This window comes from Aulonocara sp. 'chitande type north' Nkhata Bay, linkage group LG20 (genome assembly GCF_057382095.1).
Source record: "Aulonocara sp. 'chitande type north' Nkhata Bay isolate Kocher_YH1m ecotype deep benthic linkage group LG20, A_spYH_male_GT1.1, whole genome shotgun sequence".
NCBI lineage: Eukaryota > Metazoa > Chordata > Actinopteri > Cichliformes > Cichlidae > Aulonocara > Aulonocara sp. 'chitande type north' Nkhata Bay.
Window position 1 is genome coordinate 19,316,763 of NC_141363.1, and position 18,108 is coordinate 19,334,870.

At 51.3% G+C, this 18,108-nt stretch overlaps 1 protein-coding gene across 1 annotated transcript in view; it reads right to left on the reverse strand.

The window, feature by feature from the left end:
* Positions 1-879: 879 nt before the first annotated feature.
* Positions 880-18,108, reverse strand: part of LOC147305453 (nucleolar protein 4-like) — a 117,276-nt gene continuing 100,047 nt past the window's right edge. Inside the window, exons 6-11 of the mRNA XM_086277132.1 lie at positions 14,009-14,484; positions 8,785-8,976; positions 8,056-8,244; positions 6,952-7,065; positions 3,447-3,699; positions 880-3,258 (exon numbers count right to left, since the gene is read on the reverse strand). Of these exons, the coding sequence (XP_086133258.1) occupies positions 3,014-3,258; positions 3,447-3,699; positions 6,952-7,065; positions 8,056-8,244; positions 8,785-8,976; positions 14,009-14,484 (1,469 nt within the window). The 3' untranslated portion in view covers positions 880-3,013. The remainder of the gene's footprint in view (positions 3,259-3,446; positions 3,700-6,951; positions 7,066-8,055; positions 8,245-8,784; positions 8,977-14,008; positions 14,485-18,108) is intronic.

Here is an 18,108-nt window from a genome sequence, read left to right on the forward strand (position 1 = left end):
TTTGCATATTTTTCTCCAGTTTTCCTCTCGCTGATCTTTAATCACAGCTTTCCAAAAACAAAACCTCATCAAATTCAGTCACTTCCGTGTGAAACTTTTCCCAAAGCTCGGGCGCTTCTGTCGCTGCACATGAGCATGAAGGTGTGGATGTTTGGGTGGAGGCTGTGAGGTCTGAGCTGCCATCACAAACCTTCCAGTGAACGTGGTGATTATCAGCCGCATGACAGAAAACTGTCATGCCACGCCCCCCCCTTTGCTTCACAGCAGAGCGGGGCGTGGGGGGCGGTCCCTCTGAGGAAACATGCATACACTCACACAAAGGGGCTCCGCCCCTTCACATCACAGATGACTGTTGCTTTCCTCGCTGTGCAAAAAGGGAGCAAATTACAGTGAAATGACCGTCGAGCTGAGTAGAAACCATAATAGAAGCAGAGCATCATCCAGGAAACCAGGAGCTTAACGAGCCCAAGTCCCTAACGAGCGTCTGAGGCCTCAACGAGGGCCCAAACTCCTAATGAGCCCGAGGCCCCAACGAGCCCGAGGCCCCAACGAGCCCGAGGCCTTACCGAGCCCGAGGCCCCAACGAGCCCGAGGCCCTACCGAGCCCGAGGCCCCAACGAGCCCGAGGCCTTACCGAGCCCGAGGCCCCAACGAGCCCGAGGCCCCAACGAGCCCGAGGCCTTACCGAGCCCGAGGCCCCAACGAGCCCGAGGCCCCAACGAGCCCGAGGCCTTACCGAGCCCGAGGCCCCAACGAGCCCGAGGCCCTACCGAGCCCGAGGCCCCAACGAGCCCGAGGCCTTACCGAGCCCGAGGCCCCAACGAGCCCGAGGCCCCAACGAGCCCGAGGCCTTACCGAGCCCGAGGCCTTACCGAGCCCGAGGCCCCAACGAGCCCGAGGCCCCAACGAGCCCGAGGCCTTACTGAGCCCGAGGCCCCAACGAGCCCGAGGCCTTACTGAGCCCGAGGCCTTACTGAGCCCGAGGGCCTTAACGAGCTGAGGTTCAAAATGCACTTTGAAGCTAAATTTCACATAATGAAAAATAATTATCTTTAAACAACGCTATCAAAAGACAAAAGTACTCAGCGGTGATGAGAACGAGAATTAAAGGAAGAGTTTGAGTTTGGGGAAATAACTTGCTTCCTTGCAGAGATCCTGATGGGACGTTTGATGTTCTGACAGCTAGCTTAGCTTAGCTCAAAGACTGCAGGCAGGGGTAAACAGCTAGCCTGGCTCTGTTTAAAGGTCAGAAAATCTGCTTATTCCTGTACAGAGCACCAGCTAACATGTTATGTTTTCTCTCTTTTTTTTTAGTATGGCTTCTTTTTACAGGGCATAACATGCTAATGAGTAAGCTAGCCACTTCCCCCAGCTTCTAGTGTTTAAAGCTAAGCTAGCTTAGGGCTACTGTCTTGTATCCTATATGGTCCAGAAGCTACTGCTGAGCCATAAGCATGTTAACCTCTGCTCTAAAGTTTTAACATGGGAGTCTATGAGGCCGACCCACCACTGGAGCCTCCAGAGGACATCAGAGGAACTGCAGCTTCTAGAGCTCCAGGGTTGGAAGGTGCAGCTGAAATTTACAGACAGGTACAACAATGAGGTCAGATTTTCATCTAACTTGAAAGCAAATCCTATTTCCACAAACGTCAAACTCTTCAAGCAGCAGAGCGTAAGCAGGGACCAGAACATCAGGAGTGATTCCAACATGGCTGAGAACCTGAGGGAGGAGCTCCCGCTCCACTTATCTGCTGCCTCACTTTCCTCTCAGACTAATCACAAGTTACACACTAGTAAACAAACAGATAGTATTAATCTACACGGGACTAGAAGTTTGTACAGCCCTCCCCGTGCCCTCCAAACTGAGGGGAGGGTCCGAAAAGAAGAAGATTCACAGTTAGAAAGTCACAAAACACGACAGGAATCGAGCCCTATGAAGCAAAACAAAGAAAGCAGCCAACCAAGCAGCCAGCGGGACAGAGAGGAGCGCCGGATCGGACCGTCGCTCTCTGAGCCGGTTGGTCGTGTTTTCACGGGGCACTGCGGCGAGCTACCGCCCGGCTGTGTTGAGGTTTCAGGTCTATGGCAGAAGGTCCGGTTTTTAAAATAGCAGCAGCAACATGAAAGTTCATCATTATAATCATAGTAATAACAACAATAATAATAATGGCCATCTCAGAGTTTAACAGACACACACAGTAAGACGGAGCAGTCCTCCTCATCCTCAAGCCTGAGGAAGAGGAGGAGGTTTAGGTCCACGAAGAAGAGCCGGAGAGTAGGTCCAAACAGAGAGAAGAAGAAGAGGAGGAGGAGGAGGAGGGACAGATGCTGAGGTTTCATAGAAGCTGGAGGTAAACCTGCGCACACGTGCACGACTCTCCTCAGAAAAGAAAGAAACGCTGACGACATCAGGAGGCGGAGAAACCCGGCTTCACCTGCAGGAGCTGAGCGTTTGATTGGCAGGTCTGATCTGAGGTATTTCCTGGCGGTCAAAATGGCGTCTCGGATGCATAAGTGAGCGCGCGGCTCCCGGGGCCAAGGGCAAGGACGGGGTGAGGTCAGAGGTGAGGAGAAAGTGCTGAAGGACACAGAGAGCTTATATACAGGCGAACATGAACAGTCTGTTCTTTTTCTTCTTTCACTTTAAAAAAGTCCAACGGAAAAATCACGAAAGAGAAAACGTCCCAACAAAGAAACGGACAGCGTCCGAAAACAAACAGCCTCAACGCGACGTCGCTTTTATAACCAGAAGAAGATCGACCCCACAGCTCCCCAGAGAGTCTTTGCTCCTCCTCCTCTGTGATTGTGAGGCGCCTCCGCAGAGGAGCCGAGCTTCCTGCGGCGTTCCGGGTTTTGTTCTCAGGCAGGATTCGGTGGATTCTCCGCCCTCGCTGCGGCCTCAGGTTCCCGTTTTCCTCCAAACGGTCGCCACAGTTTCAAAACCAGGCGAGGCCGGCGAGGGCGCAGGAAACGTGACGGGGTAGTGTGTGTGTGTGTGTGTGTGTGTGTGAGATCAGTTCTGCTGCAGGATGAGGTTTTCCAGCTCGTCTGCTGAGCGCAGCAGGAAGGCGGCTGACTCTCGGTATCCAGCGATCAGCTGACGCACGGCCGTGATCTCTGGCTGGCTGAGCTGGGTCGACGCCCCGCCCCCTCCTCCACCACCACTGCCCCGCCCACCAAGGCTGTTGGCGGCAACAGAAGAGGAGGAGTTGCTGACGTTGGTGGAGGAGTGAGACTTCATGCTGAGGTCAGTGGGGCCTGCAGAGGAACACGGTCGACATCATGATGTCATTACTTAGAAATAATGTGATATTACATAAAATATGTTCCTGACACGAGAAAACATCCACAGGAAGGACCCGAACATTTCAACTTTGGACCTTTGATGATGAAACCACACCCAACAATCTGTAAGTAAAAGACGGACTGCTTGTGTCATCACTTACCGTTGGTCTGACCAGCAACAGCAGCAGCGGCAGCAGCAGCACCGGTTGTCAAGGAAACAGGGTGTTGCATGGTGGCGCTCAGGCCTGGGTATCCACGGTAACCGTAGCTGAGGCCAGCGCCGTTGATATAGAGCTGGGACTCCTGGGAGGAGAAGGCTGAGGCGGCCAATGAGTAGGCGGAGTGAGCGAGGGACGCCGGCTCCCTCAGAACGCCTCCGACCCCGGACGGCTTATCCAGAGTGATCTGCTCATCCTGAGGAAGGACAAGGAAGTCAGGAGCTTTTCAAAATAAAAACAGCACGATGGGGACAGGAAGCAGGAATGCTGATGCTGACAGGGGATTTTTCTCTCATGGAATTAAAGAAAAACTTCCAAAACTGGAAAGTTGATAAACGCAAACTGCACTCACAGCAGCTTCGAAACATATTCATGATCATGGGCACCGCCTGCCGTGGGCGTGTCCAACTACAGCTCTGAATGTTGTATGGATAACCAACACATCACAGGTGTGATGGCAGCTAAACCCAGTGGAGTGGTAATAATTAGTGCTGTCAGCGCCATAATCGCATTAACGTGTGCGTGGGGCTGCACGGCGCTAACGAGTTAACCGTGCTAACCTGTAGACGCCATGCAGCCTCTCGCACGGGGAATCTGCGCTAACAGAGATTAACGCTGACAGCGCTACTAATAATAATGCAAGAGCAAACACCAACAACTGGGTGAGCGGGGCTGTTAGTGTGTGTGTATACGGATAATAGCAAACACTGTAAGGAATTTTGTTCGCTCAAATTAAACTCAAATTTTCTCAGAATAGAGGCACAAAAATAACGCCATATCCTCGCCCCTGTCCTCCACACTGTCCTCGCCCCTGTCCTCCACACTGTCCTCGCCCCTGTCCTCCACACTGTCCTCCACACTGTCCTCGCCCCTGTCCTCCACACTGTCCTCGCCCCTGTCCTCCACACTGTCCTCCACCCTGTCCTCGCCCCTGTCCTCCACACTGTCCTCGCCGATCCTTGACACCGTCCTCGCCCCTGTCCTCGTCACTGTCCTCGCCCCTGTCCTCCACACTGTCCTCGCCCCTGTCCTCCACACTGTCCTCGCCCCTGTCCTCCACACTGTCCTCGCCTTGACCCTGTCCTCCACACTGTCCTCGACACTGTCCTCCACACTGTCCTCGCCCCTGTCCTCCACACTGTCCTCGCCTTGACCCTGTCCTCCACACTGTCCTCGCCCCTGTCCTCCACACTGTCCTCGCCCATCCTTGACACCGTCCTCACCCCTGTCCTCCACACTGTCCTCGCCCCTGTCCTCCACACTGTCCTCGACACTGTCCTCCACACTGTCCTCCACACTGTCCTCGCCCTCCTTGACACCGTCCTCGCCCCTGTCCTCGCCCCTGTCCTTGACACTGTCCTTGACACTGTCCTCGACACTGTCCTCGCCTTGACCCTGTCCTCGTCACTGTCCTCGCCCCTGTCCTCCACACTGTCCTCGCCCCTGTCCTCCACACTGTCCTCGCCTTGACCCTGTCCTCCACACTGTCCTCGACACTGTCCTCCACACTGTCCTCGCCCCTGTCCTCCACACTGTCCTCGCCTTGACCCTGTCCTCCACACTGTCCTCGCCCCTGTCCTCCACACTGTCCTCGCCCATCCTTGACACCGTCCTCACCCCTGTCCTCCACACTGTCCTCGCCCCTGTCCTCCACACTGTCCTCCACACTGTCCTCCACACTGTCCTCGCCCTCCTTGACACCGTCCTCGCCCCTGTCCTCGCCCCTGTCCTTGACACTGTCCTTGACACTGTCCTCGACACTGTCCTCGCCTTGACCCTGTCCTCGCCCCTGTCCTCCACACTGTCCTCGCCCCTGTCCTCCACACTGTCCTCCACACTGTCCTTGCCCCTGTCCTCGCCCCTGTCCTCCACACTGTCCTCGCCCCTGTCCTCCACACTGTCCTCGACACTGTCCTCCACACTGTCCTCGCCCCTGTCCTCCACACTGTCCTCGCCTTGACCCTGTCCTCCACACTGTCCTCGCCCCTGTCCTCCACACTGTCCTCGCCCCTGTCCTTGACACTGTCCTTGACACTGTCCTCGACACTGTCCTCGCCTTGACCCTGTCCTCGTCACTGTCCTCGCCCCTGTCCTCCACACTGTCCTCGCCCCTGTCCTCCACACTGTCCTCGCCTTGACCCTGTCCTCCACACTGTCCTCGCCCCTGTCCTCCACACTGTCCTCCACACTGTCCTCGCCCATCCTTGACACCGTCCTCGCCCCTGTCCTCCACACTGTCCTCGCCCCTGTCCTTGACCCTGTCCTCGCCTTGACACTGTCCTCGCCCCTGTCCTCGCCCCTGTCCTCCACACTGTCCTCGCCCCTGTCCTCCACACTGTCCTCGCCTTGACCCTGTCCTCGCCCCTGTCCTCCACACTGTCCTCGACACTGTCCTCCACACTGTCCTCGCCTTGACCCTGTCCTCCACACTGTCCTCGCCCCTGTCCTCCACACTGTCCTCGCCTTGACCCTGTCCTCGCCCCTGTCCTCCACACTGTCCTCGACACTGTCCTCCACACTGTCCTCGCCTTGACCCTGTCCTCCACACTGTCCTCGCCCCTGTCCTCCACACTGTCCTCCACACTGTCCTCGCCCTCCTTGACACCGTCCTCGCCCCTGTCCTCGCCCCTGTCCTTGACACTGTCCTCGACACTGTCCTCGCCTTGACCCTGTCCTCGTCACTGTCCTCCACACTGTCCTCGCCCCTGTCCTCCACACTGTCCTCGACACTGTCCTCGCCCCTGTCCTCCACACTGTCCTCCACACTGTCCTCGCCCCTGTCCTCCACACTGTCCTTGCCCCTGTCCTCCACACCGTCCTCGCCCCTGTCCTCGCTCCTGTCCTCCACACTGTCCTCGCCCCTGTCCTCCACACTGTCCTCGACACTGTCCTCGCCCCTGTCCTCCACACTGTCCTTGCCCCTGTCCTCGCCCCTGTCCTCCACACCGTCCTCGCCCCTGTCCTCGCTCCTGTCCTCCACACTGTCCTCGCCCCTGTCCTGCACATTTCGTCCCTGAAACATGGCTGTGAGTCAGGGCTGTGCAGGGGCCACAGCATGTGTGTGTCTGCATGATGAGGAGACGCTGCTGCTGTAAATGACAGAAACGTGTCAGCGCTGCTGTTCTGTGGTCATCAGTCGGGTTTGTGTCACAGATAATATTCCTTACTTTTTGAAAAACAGGAACCTTAAATTGCTCGTCGGTTGCTGTGGTGTGAATGGTCTCTATCAGCTGTATGTATGCACTGCTTCACATTTTCCACAGTGAGCTGGATCGGGATCTTTGTCGGGCTGACTCTGGCCCGCGGGCCTCATGTTTGACACCAGCACTGAAGCCCTGATGTTCCTTCGGGGTTTTCTGATCAGAAAGGAGAGAGCGCCTCTCGCTGGAAGCCGTCAGTAAAGCAGCTCTGTGTCGGACACAACTGTGGAAGCACCGCAGGAACTCACGTGGTAGGCTTCGAGGCGCATCCTCTTGGCAGCGTTGCGTGATTCGCTCTCGCAGGCAGCAGCCAGGATGTTCTCAGCCATGGCCGAGGTGAGGTGAGGTGGAGTGGGGCGGGTCTGAAAACAACAGAAGCTCAGGGTCAGAGTCTTCGGGTTCTTCATCATCACGTTCACATCACTAACATCAAGGAAAATCATCCACAGCAGAAAAAAACAGAACAATTAACCAACGAGCTAAAAAAGCGATCAGCAGGAGAACATGAGGAGTGATCGTGAGAGTGGAAGGAAACGTCCAGGAGAAGGTAGTCAAACCGCTTCAGCTCACAGCGAGGAGGAAAACACACTGAGGAAGAGGAGGTGGAGATGAAGAATGAGGGCACCACAGGGAGGAAGAGCCTGAAGATGGAAAATAAGAGGTTTACAGGTGGGAGAGGAAGATGAAGGTAAACTGATGATCTGTGAGGAGAAGAGGAAAAACAAGAAGAAAAAGAGGATGAGGAGGAAGAACCAGAATAAGAAGAAGATGAAACAGCAGGAGATGAAGGACAAGAAAGCTTAGATGATGAAGAATAACATCAGCTATCCAAGCATGTGTGTCTCCACCACCAGGGGCAGCAGAGACTGTGCCGTGATTGGTCAGTTTGTCCTCCACACTCTCAGACTACATTTATGACATTGACCTTCAGAGCTCAGACTCAGCTGTGATGATCACCTGTGAAAGCTCCTGGCTCTGACCTTTGCCCTCTGTGGACGCAGACGTGAGCACCGTGACAGAGACGCGCTGTGACTGCGTGGGACACGAGCTCCGAGTGTCTTTGTCACATGTTCCACTGCAGGCACCTGTACCTGTTCCTTTGGTATATTATCCTGAGCTCGTGTCCTCTTTAGCCCCCGTCCTTCTGACCTTGTGTTTAGGTCACAGTGAACAAACCGCTTCAGTCCATCTGAGACCTTCACTTTAAATGCGACTCTACAGAAGTTCAACCATCCCAGCTAACCTTTGAGAACCGGTCCCCTCGTCTCGCAGACGCCCCCTGCGGGGACCTCCAGGGTGGAGCAGATTAAAGAAATAAGCAAAGAAGAAGAGCAGCATGCATGTTGCAGTACCTCCATGCCGTTCTTCTTCATGCGACGGCAGGATTTGAGGTAGGTGCGGATGCGCTTGCGGGCGCGTTCCTGGAACTCTGGGAACTGTCTGCTGCAGGACTCGATGATGGCCTGGATCTTCTCCTTAGGCTGCTTGGAGATAGGCACCATCCGATCCAAGTTCTCGTCCACAAACAGACGCACAAACATCTGCAGGAGAGTGCACACACACAGCAGGTAATGCCTACATGCATTGACACAGTTCATACACTGGAGAGGAGTTGAACAAAGACAAAGATAACAGCTGGACTGTTCTCATAACACCTGTTTAAATGGTTTTAAGTCTTAAGTTTGCATCTGTAGGGGGTGTGGCCTATTGACTGACTGTCTGCTAGGCTGAACTGGACCTCTGCACCATGCTTGTGTTGTTGGAGCCTTTTGGAGCATTTTCAATGCACAGATGTGATCAGCACTGATCAGCATCCTCTGCTCCTTTTCTGTTCTTCGCTCTAAGCAAACGGTCGTTGGCTGTTCGTCTCTGCTGGGCAGAGCGTGTGAACACCTGTCTGCAGTGTCTGGAAGCACAGCTAACGCTAGCTTTGATCATTCGGTAGATTGTGATAATAAAAGTGGATGAAGGTTCAGATGTGCCGTGCTTTGGATCGATGCCTCGAACAGCTGTCCGACATTTCTGTTTATCAGCATAAGGTTTGTTGATGGACGTCATTCAAAGCGCCGTCTCTCACTTACATTAAAGGCTTTTAATCTCTCGGGGTCGACGCCCTCCGTGTCGTTCATCTTGTCGTTGTCGTCATGGTCGTCGTGGTCATCGTCATCATCATCGGGAGCGCCCTGGCTGCCATGACGCCCCACGGTCAAGTCTTCGGCGCTCAAGTCCATTTTCATGCTGTCGTAGCTGCCGCCTGAACTGTACTGTGGGGACTGAACACACACACGCACACACACACACGCACACACACACACACACACACGCACACACACACACACACACACACACACACGCACGGTTACGAGCGGCTCTCTGTTTTACACGTTTCAGGGCTGTAAGTGGCTCGGCTGTTCCGACGGACTCGTCCTTAATAAAACACTAATTAAGAGTCTTGTTAGCGTCTGACGGCTCGCCAATGAAAAGGTGCTTAAATATAAAGATTTCGTTCACTGCTGCAGACACTCAGACATCATCATGACGAGTAATTATCAGCTGGAGAACAGTCCAGGCAGGATCACCTTACTAATACTTGAACACTTTCAAGAGAACCAAGTCAAATACTGGTTCCCTCTCACAGCACGAGGAACACCGCCTTTAAAAACACAAATACAGGACAGGCTGCCATCAAAAAACCAGGAAACACATGAAAGAAAACCAGTGAGACTTCTGGGAGAAGCTCTGTGTGCAGCTGGAGGTGAAACTGAGAGGCTCGGCGGTAAAATGGTGCAGAAACCAGTAAAGAATGTTTTCAAGAGTTTTGAGGTATGTGCTCAGAGCAAAGTTCAGATGGAAACATCAGACTGACGTATCAGATCTATGACATCACAGAGAGTCTGAGCCGCTGACTGTGTGAGACGAATGCTTTTATTGTGACGGGCAGAAACAGGAAGAAGTCCACAGAACAAATTGTGGTTCCGTTACAGATGACGTCATGACGACCGGGTCGTCGCTGCTAACGAAACCTGAACTAAGCATGGAGCCCAGGCAGTCATGTGACTCCTGAAAGAAACCCACTCAAGCTGTGTTAGACCGCACTCCATAACAGCGTGCACATGCACACACACACACACACACACACACACAAACACACACACACAAACACTAACATGCACAAACACACACACGCACACACACTAACATGCACAAACACACACACACACACTAACATGCACAAACACACACACGCACACACACACACACACACACTAACATGCACAAACACACACACACACACACACAAACACGCACAAACACACACACACAAACATGCACAAACACACACACACAAACATGCACAAACACACACACGCACACACACTAACATGCACAAACACACACACACACACACACACACACACACACCTGTCGAGAGTTTCTGGCTCTCTGCGTGAGACGGAGCTTCGTGTGAGTCTGTGTTTGCAGCCTGTCTGCAGTAACACTTTCCCTCCAAGGCCAGCGCACATTGTTGTGAGTCTGTGCTATTCAGCGCCGCAGAAAGGCAGCGAGACGAGGAAGGAAGAAGTGCGATCTCCTGCGGCTGTGTGAACATCTCCTCCAACAAAGCAACGTGTTTGCAGACAAAAGCGAGGAGGAGATGTGTTCATGGACTGTTTCTCTCTTCCATATCATTTCTCTGTTTCCTTTAACTGTTTGAAAACAGCTTCCAGGCAGATCTCAGAGTCAGGCTCCTCTCAACCTCAGAGCTGTTTACACAATCTGATCCATCCAATCACAGGTGTCCTTGGAGCTGGCCAGGTGAGACGTTTCCTTCTTGTTGATGTGTGATGTCAACAAGCTGAAGATAACTGGATGTCTTCTTTAGGTTTAGAGACCTTCTGAAGGAGAGGTGAAACCTTTCCAACAACCTAAGAAATCCTGCCGGCTTCCCAACAGCCTTTCAGCTCCAAGCTTCAGTCCTCAAAGCTCTGAGGCTCCACTGAGAGCTACAAACCGAATCTTTCACCTCCCACAAACTGATCAGTGCGGCTCTTCTACAACAAACATTAATGTCCATGAAGAAGAGGATTTACAAGGTCTGGTTAGACACTGCACCAAGCTAAGCTCTGAACGGCACAACCTGAACTGTAGTGACGTTTGATGAAGACAGCCAAGCTTCGGGGCTGTGGTCAGCTTACATCGGCATGTGTCTTTGATGAGCGAAGACAGACACCGTCACATGACAGGAAGAAGATGCCTCAAACTTCAGCCCAGAGAAGGTCCGAGATGGTCAGCACAGCTGGATGTTAGCCATTAATCTGCTGCTAACCTGGTTTGGACTCCTGATGCTCAGCTTCATGCATCACTGAGGACTCTTCTCAGAAATCTTCATATATTTGGTGTCAGACACATGATAAGCTGAGTTTAAAGGCCCTCTGGAAAGAGGCAACGCCACTGCCATCTTAACAAAACCTCCTCCTCCTCACTGCAGCCCCGCCCCCTGACATGAATAAGGGTTCCTCGCAAGTACACAGGAGGCTCCTCACTCGACAGTAAACAGCAGAGGTAAACAGCAGACAGGCAGCCAGCACAGCTTTGCTATCAGGGTACAGTTTCTAAGGAGACTCTGGGGAAAAAACCTAAAATACACAAAAGTATTTCATTTTTCGGGATACAAGGTTAATGTAAACAAAATGCAGGTATTAACTTTAAACTATGAACCACCAGTCAAAATTAAGAATCGCTACTATGGGTGGTAATACGTCGTGACGTCACCAAAATGTTCAATGCCAACTATGCCCCGCTAAACGAATCCATACAATCAGACAAAGATGGAATACCAACCAGATTAAATATTCTTCCCTGTATTTGTTTCAGTCTTTACCGACTGCCACAAAAACAGTTTGTGGCGTGGGACAGAATATTGTCAAAACACATCTGGAACGGGAAAAAAGCTCGAGTATAAACGCTCCAATCAAAGAAAGAAAAGGGAGGTCGTGGGCTTCCTTGTCTACGAGAATATTACTGCGCAGCTCAGCTAAGACCACTGATATGTCTCTGCTGTCCAGATTACTCCGCCGGATGGAAAGATGTTGAAGGAAAACCAGTTACAGCTTTAATATCGGACATAAAGTTACAGAACAAAACAGACATGGCAGATGAACCCATACTACAAATAATCACATCTGCTCTGAAAGAAGTCATCAGAATTTGCCTCTAAGCTTTGATGGTGAGCATGTGATTCAGATTTTCCCCGAATCAGTACGATAATAGATTCAAGAACTGGATTTGAAAAGGTATAACTAATTATTATTCATTCGTCCACAAGGAGGCATTTCAAAGCTTTGAAAGGAGCAAACATGATTTAGGCTCAGACGACTTCTTTAGATTTCTACAGGCCAGAAATTATTTTAATCAAAACTTAAAAGTGAACCTAAACGAATTACAGTTTGTAGAAACATTTTTATCATTAACCAAATCTGGAGCGCAAAGCAAAATGATTTCCAAACGATATAAGAGCATCCTGCGGTGTAAAAACCACAGCTCTCTGTATATGAAAGCAATGTGGGGAAAAGAAGGTAACCTGTCGATTACAGAGGAGTGTTGCATGACACAGTGGGCTACCACCGGGTCCAGTGTTTGCCGTGAGTTCTGCTGTAAAATCATTACGAGAGTTTTCATCAGCCCTGCTCAGCAAAGATATCGGGGAACTGCGACACTTGTTGGAGATGTGGGCGAGATGGAGCTAACCGTTTCCAAATCTTTTGGGATTGCAAAGTTAGTCACCAGCACTAATCCACGAACATCTACAAAATGTGTTGTCATTTGTTTTTCCTTTAACCTTTGAAACCATATTTTTGTGTAACACACCAGTGGATAAATTAATCTAATCATAGAAGACTTTTGTATGGCTGCGAGTAAAAAGCCTGTTACGAGGAGATGGCTTAAGCCTGAACCACATTCTGTACAAGAGATCTATACCATGGGAAAACTGTCATTTTCTCTTAAACTTCAGAGGGATACTGTCTACAGAACATGGGCTGTATCCCAATCCAGGGTCTGCAGCCTTAAAGGCCGCATTTTAAGGCCGATTACGTCACAGCGACGCGACGAAGGCTGTCCCAATTCAAAGGCTGCTCGAAATGCAGCCCTCAAATGCGTCCTTCATTTCCCTGAATTTTAAGGACGTGGCGGTGTAGACTTCATGGCCCAATATATCCCAGAATGCATAGCGCGGCGATGGGTGTGGATAATTTTGCCGAAAAAAAAACGATAAGGGGCGGCCGAAGAGTAAACTTTAATTAAGTACTGAATATTATGTCGCTTATTTATGTGCAAATGTTTAATAACGAAGAACATTAAACATTACTGTTGGCCACACAAAGTCATGTGACATTAGTGACGTTTGTACTAACTTGGTTTTAAAGCCTTTAAATATGCGCCGTTCAATAGCTGAGCTTAATCCTACAGAGAATGATCAAAGCTCATGTAGAAAGAAACACACGAACAAAAGATTTTCTCCTTCATTTCTGTCAAACACAGCTGTATGACACGTTTCCAGTGGTTAGTATCATGGTTGCTAGGCAACCTGCTCAGCACAACGGAGGCTAGACCGTCCCATTTCACAAGCCTCGCACTTCCGGCCTTAGCGGTCTTTGAGTACGCGGCCCTTGAGGATCGTTGAGGCTGCGTACTTTAAGGTTGCAGACCCTGAATTGGGATACAGCCATGGTCTAAATCAGGGGTGTCCAACTCCAGGCCTCGAGGGCCGGCGTCCTGCAGGTTTTAGATCTCACCCTGGGTCAGCACACCTGAATCAAATGCTTAGTTCATTCCCAGGCCTCTGGACAACTTCAGAATATGCTGAGGAGGTGATTTAGCCGTTTAAATCAGCTGTGTTGGATCGAGGACACATCTAAACCTGCAGGCCCTCGAGGCCTGGGGTTCAACACCTGTGGCCTAAACGGACAGAATATGTTAAGCCTGTGAGGTGTGATTTTTTATGAACCATGATTTCTTTTATGTTGATGCTCTGAGTTTCCCATTTCAATAATATGATGCTAACCTGCCTGCCCTGCTACCCCTTTACCCAAGTTCTTTTTAAAAATGTGAAAGCAAAAGTAAAATGTAGAAACGACTGTTATGCTTTCTCAATAAAAGAGACGCTAAAAGAACAAGTTTTTGAAGTCGTAGCGTGCAGAAGCACGACGACACAGAACGTCTCCATCTTCCTGATGGAGCGTTCCACGATCGGGAAAACGCCGGAATTAAATAGAGCTACAGAGGTACAGGAGGCTTGTGTCTCACCTTGCCGCCATATTCCCTGCCGTCGCGGTCCAGTCGCAGCTCGGTCGCGTGTGTGTGTGACTGCGTGTTGGGGGCGTGTGCATTGTGAGGAGCGTGTGTGTGCGGCAGGGGCAGCGGCAGGGCGGGATGTGGAGCTAGAGGAGGTTTGGCAGCCAGCGGGTACTTCCTGCGGAGCTCCTCGGGTGCGCTGGGATGGAGCGCGCCGAGCAGCGCCGCGGCCGCCGCTGAGACAGTGATGGGCAGGTGTGAGGTGGGCAGAGGCAGGCGCTGAGGAGGCGGGTCACTCAGGTTGATCGGCTGCTGGTCCTCAGAGGATGAGGAAGAGGAAGTGGGCCTGCTGAAGTCGAGAGGGGCGGGGCCACCGTTTCCATTCACAACCTCAGTTTCCCTGACCACGGCGCCATCTGTCACAGCAGAGGAGGGAGGGGTCAGGGCGGGCAGGCCGTTTCCACTGCCGCTCTCTGAGGACGAATCATCTGAAAGAAGAGACACGGGAGGGTTAAAGGTCAGACTGACAGCGTTCACTGATGACTTTCACGAGTTTGGTTCACACAGAGACGCCACCTCTCACAGGAAGAGCGACGTTCCCATAAAAGCTGCAGTTCCTCTAACGTCCACCAGAGGCTCCAACCTGACCCCGCCCCACACACAGTAGCAAACACGTGTGTCATGTGACCTGCTGGTTTGTGGCGACGTGCTGCATCGTTTCATTAAACTGAATGTGAGTGTGGGGGCGGGTCTAACTGTGACACTGATCACTCATTGGCCAACCAAATGTCAACGAATCAATCACAGATCTGTGCAGCATCACAGTGCAGTGTGTTTGACCCACACACACACACACACACACACACACACACACACACACACACACACACAGCTACTGCTATAAATCAGTCACTGATAGAACAGATCTCACATTAAGACACTTTCCAGAGCAGAAACTCATCACTTGTCCAGCAGGTGGCATCCCTGCTCCATGAAGAAAACCACCTCAGGCTTTGAGACTCCCTCAGAGTCAGTCTGCTGTCTTTAGTGTTTCAGTGCTGCAGTGATGAAACCTCTCTGCCTCCATCAGCTTTACACAGGTGTGGTCAGGTGCAGCGCAGGGAGAAGCTGGGAGGAGCTGGTAACTACGAGCTGGAATCAACTCAGAGCAGTCATCAGACTCTTCATACTCCTACGTCATCATCATCATCATCTTCATACGAGACCATATACGTTCCTTCTTTTTGTTCTTGGACTCACCGCTCAAAATAATCCTTCTTTATCTGATCCTGGAGCCTCTGTCTGAAACAAGCTGCCTGAGCTCCTCTCCTTTTAACTTAACGTTTACACAAGCTTAAAGAGCAGGTAGGTGGGGCTTTATGACATCACAAAGACCCCAGAGGAGAAGAAAGTGTCACAAACAGTGTTTTAAACAGTCCGCAGCCTGAGCTCACAAACATCTGACAGGCCGGAGTGTGAAACTGCCAACATGTAGATTAAAAACTTAATAAGCCAATAATCTCAACAAGAGTACAATTAATAATGTTGGCATTTAATAATTCATTCAAGTGAGAGATAAACTGATTTGTTTCATTTTGTTTATATTTCCTTTTAATTAATCCCCCATTCATTTTCTTTTTTTTAAATTTCCACCTGCATTACATCAGCTGTTAAATCAATAAATCAACAGCCAGTCTCACACTGCCTCGAACGACGCAGGAATACATGCGATAAAACATAAAAGGAAAATATAAAAATGATTAATTCTGAGGACAATAAAAAGAATAAAATGCAAAGAGATGATAAACAACGTGTCGCAAACACCTGCACCTAGTGTCAGTTTGGTGCAAGGACATGTTTAATGTCATTTTTGCTGTTTTAGGCCTCCATACACCAACAGCCACAACATGTCCATGTTTGCTGGGTCAAAGATGAAGACGAGCAGAAATGTGAGAACACAGATGTGACCGAAGCAGACCGCCTGCATTCCTGTGAGCTGTGGCTGACAATCATGACTCGCTGCGGTCTGCAGGATGGAGTGCAGCTCTGCGTCGGGCTCACAGAAACGAATCTGTGCCCCGCTGCCGCTTATCCTTCCCCGCTCAGGCCGACGGGATCCTAAATAAGTGATTGTGGAATAACTGCTTTGTGCAGGCGGGATGGATGCACCGCCGGCCTTTCATCGCTCAGCGCACTCACAGACACACAAAGGAGCCACATTTGAAACATTAGCCTACATTTTCCTCCAATTTGGGATTTAATTAGAGACGAAAGGACGGCGGAGGAGAAAGAGCCGGAGCGTCTGAACGAGCTGAAAAAGATGCAAAGTGAGGAAAATTACGGATAATTGAAGGATGGAGAGAAGCAGGAAAGGAGGAGGAGGAGGGACTGTGAGGCAGAGAGAGTGGAGACGGCGGAGGTGGTGTCAGTCGGTCAGGGCGGGGGCTGGGGGTGACAGAGGGGTGGAGCCCAAACTGCTGCATGGAGAGGGAGGGTGGGGTGGGGGAGTGAAGGAGGAAGGTGCAGCAGCAGAGAGGTCAGGAGGGGGAGGAGCGAGAGTCCTTTAAACTGTTTATCACTTCGTTTCTTATCCAGGCGGAGCTGAAAGGAGCAAAGTTGGAGTTTACTGACCAATCAGCTCGCAGCATTTAGACTCACAGCACCACTCTAACAGGGAGGGGAGGGGAGGGGAAGCCTGCCCGGCGCTGTTTGTTTGTTTATGTGTGTGAGGACTATTCATGCGTGGAAACGAAGGACAGCCTAATTCCTGATGCTGCCTCACAAATCCCCCTCAGCTGCCGGACCACCATCCCCACACCCCTTCATCCCTGCTCCAGCCCTCCAGCCCCATACTGTGAGCGGGTCTCTTCTCTGTCCACACTGGCTGAACAGGGAGTGGTCCTCCCTCTCTCTATCTTCCCCTCCTTCATCCGTCTGTTGTGCCAATCCTGAGCACACTGAAACTCCTCCCCCTCTCTGGATCCCTGTAAACACTGAGACAGTGCCGCCGTCTGTGGAGATGTTTGCTTTGAAAGACCCAAAGATTTAACGGCTGAGACTCGTGTACGGAAACAGTCCAGTGTTCCTGGTGGAGCGTTCAGTTTCAGATACATCAGTATTTGCTCCTTACAGCCAACAGCAGGAGGAGGAGTCCAACCCACAGCTACAGACACATTCCCAGAAGCGTTTTCTTCACTAAATACTTAAACTCACATTTCCAAACGTTCCCACAGCATTTTCATCCGACTTGCACTGACGACAGGAAACTGGAATCCCCGGAGGAAACCAGGACAGGTTTTGAACCAGCAACCTTCTTATCGTTCTCGTTTCCATCTCAAACACTCTAACATGCTTTTATTGTGACACTTAAAGCTCCTTTTTGACTATTCAGAGAAGCTTTGCAGGACTCACAGCTCAAAATAACCCTTCTTTCCCTGATCCTGCAGCTGTCTGAAACAAGCTGCCTGTGCTCCTCCAGCTTAAAGACAACTTTGTCATAACGAGCTTAACGAGCAGGTACACAGAGAACAGCCCTGTTTCCGAGCTCGGCCGTTCTTTATGCGGACGAATAAAGTGTCTCTTATCTTATTTTGAAGGATGTAAAAGAGCCTATTTGACTGTATGTTCTGAAAATAAGGCAGCTGTGACTGAACTTTGACCTGGCAGCAGTACACCTGCACCCTCTGCTGAGGAAACAGGTTAGAGGTCAGACAGGATGGGAAGAAGATGAGGAAGACGAGGGTCGAGCTATAGTCACTAAACGCCGCTGTGAAGCCTGCACCTTCAGGCTCAGCGGGGTTTGTTCCTCAAGGAACTCAAGGTCTTCCACCTCCCCTTGCTTCTCCTCCATCACCCCCCCCCCGCGCGGTGAAGCCGCTGTGATGCATATCAGCGCCAAGCGTTAGGCCGAGGGACAAATGTCTCCTCGCATCATTAACACACACCTCTGAGAGGAGCGCACAGGTGAACCACGAGTTTGACAGTCTGGTACTGTTTGAGTCTGAATCCACGGGAGGTGCATGGAGGAGGAGCAGGGGGAGGACAATGCTGCATCAACTGACCTGGAAATGCGCGCCACCGCCAGCGTGCACTTTTGTGGATTTATGGCGTGC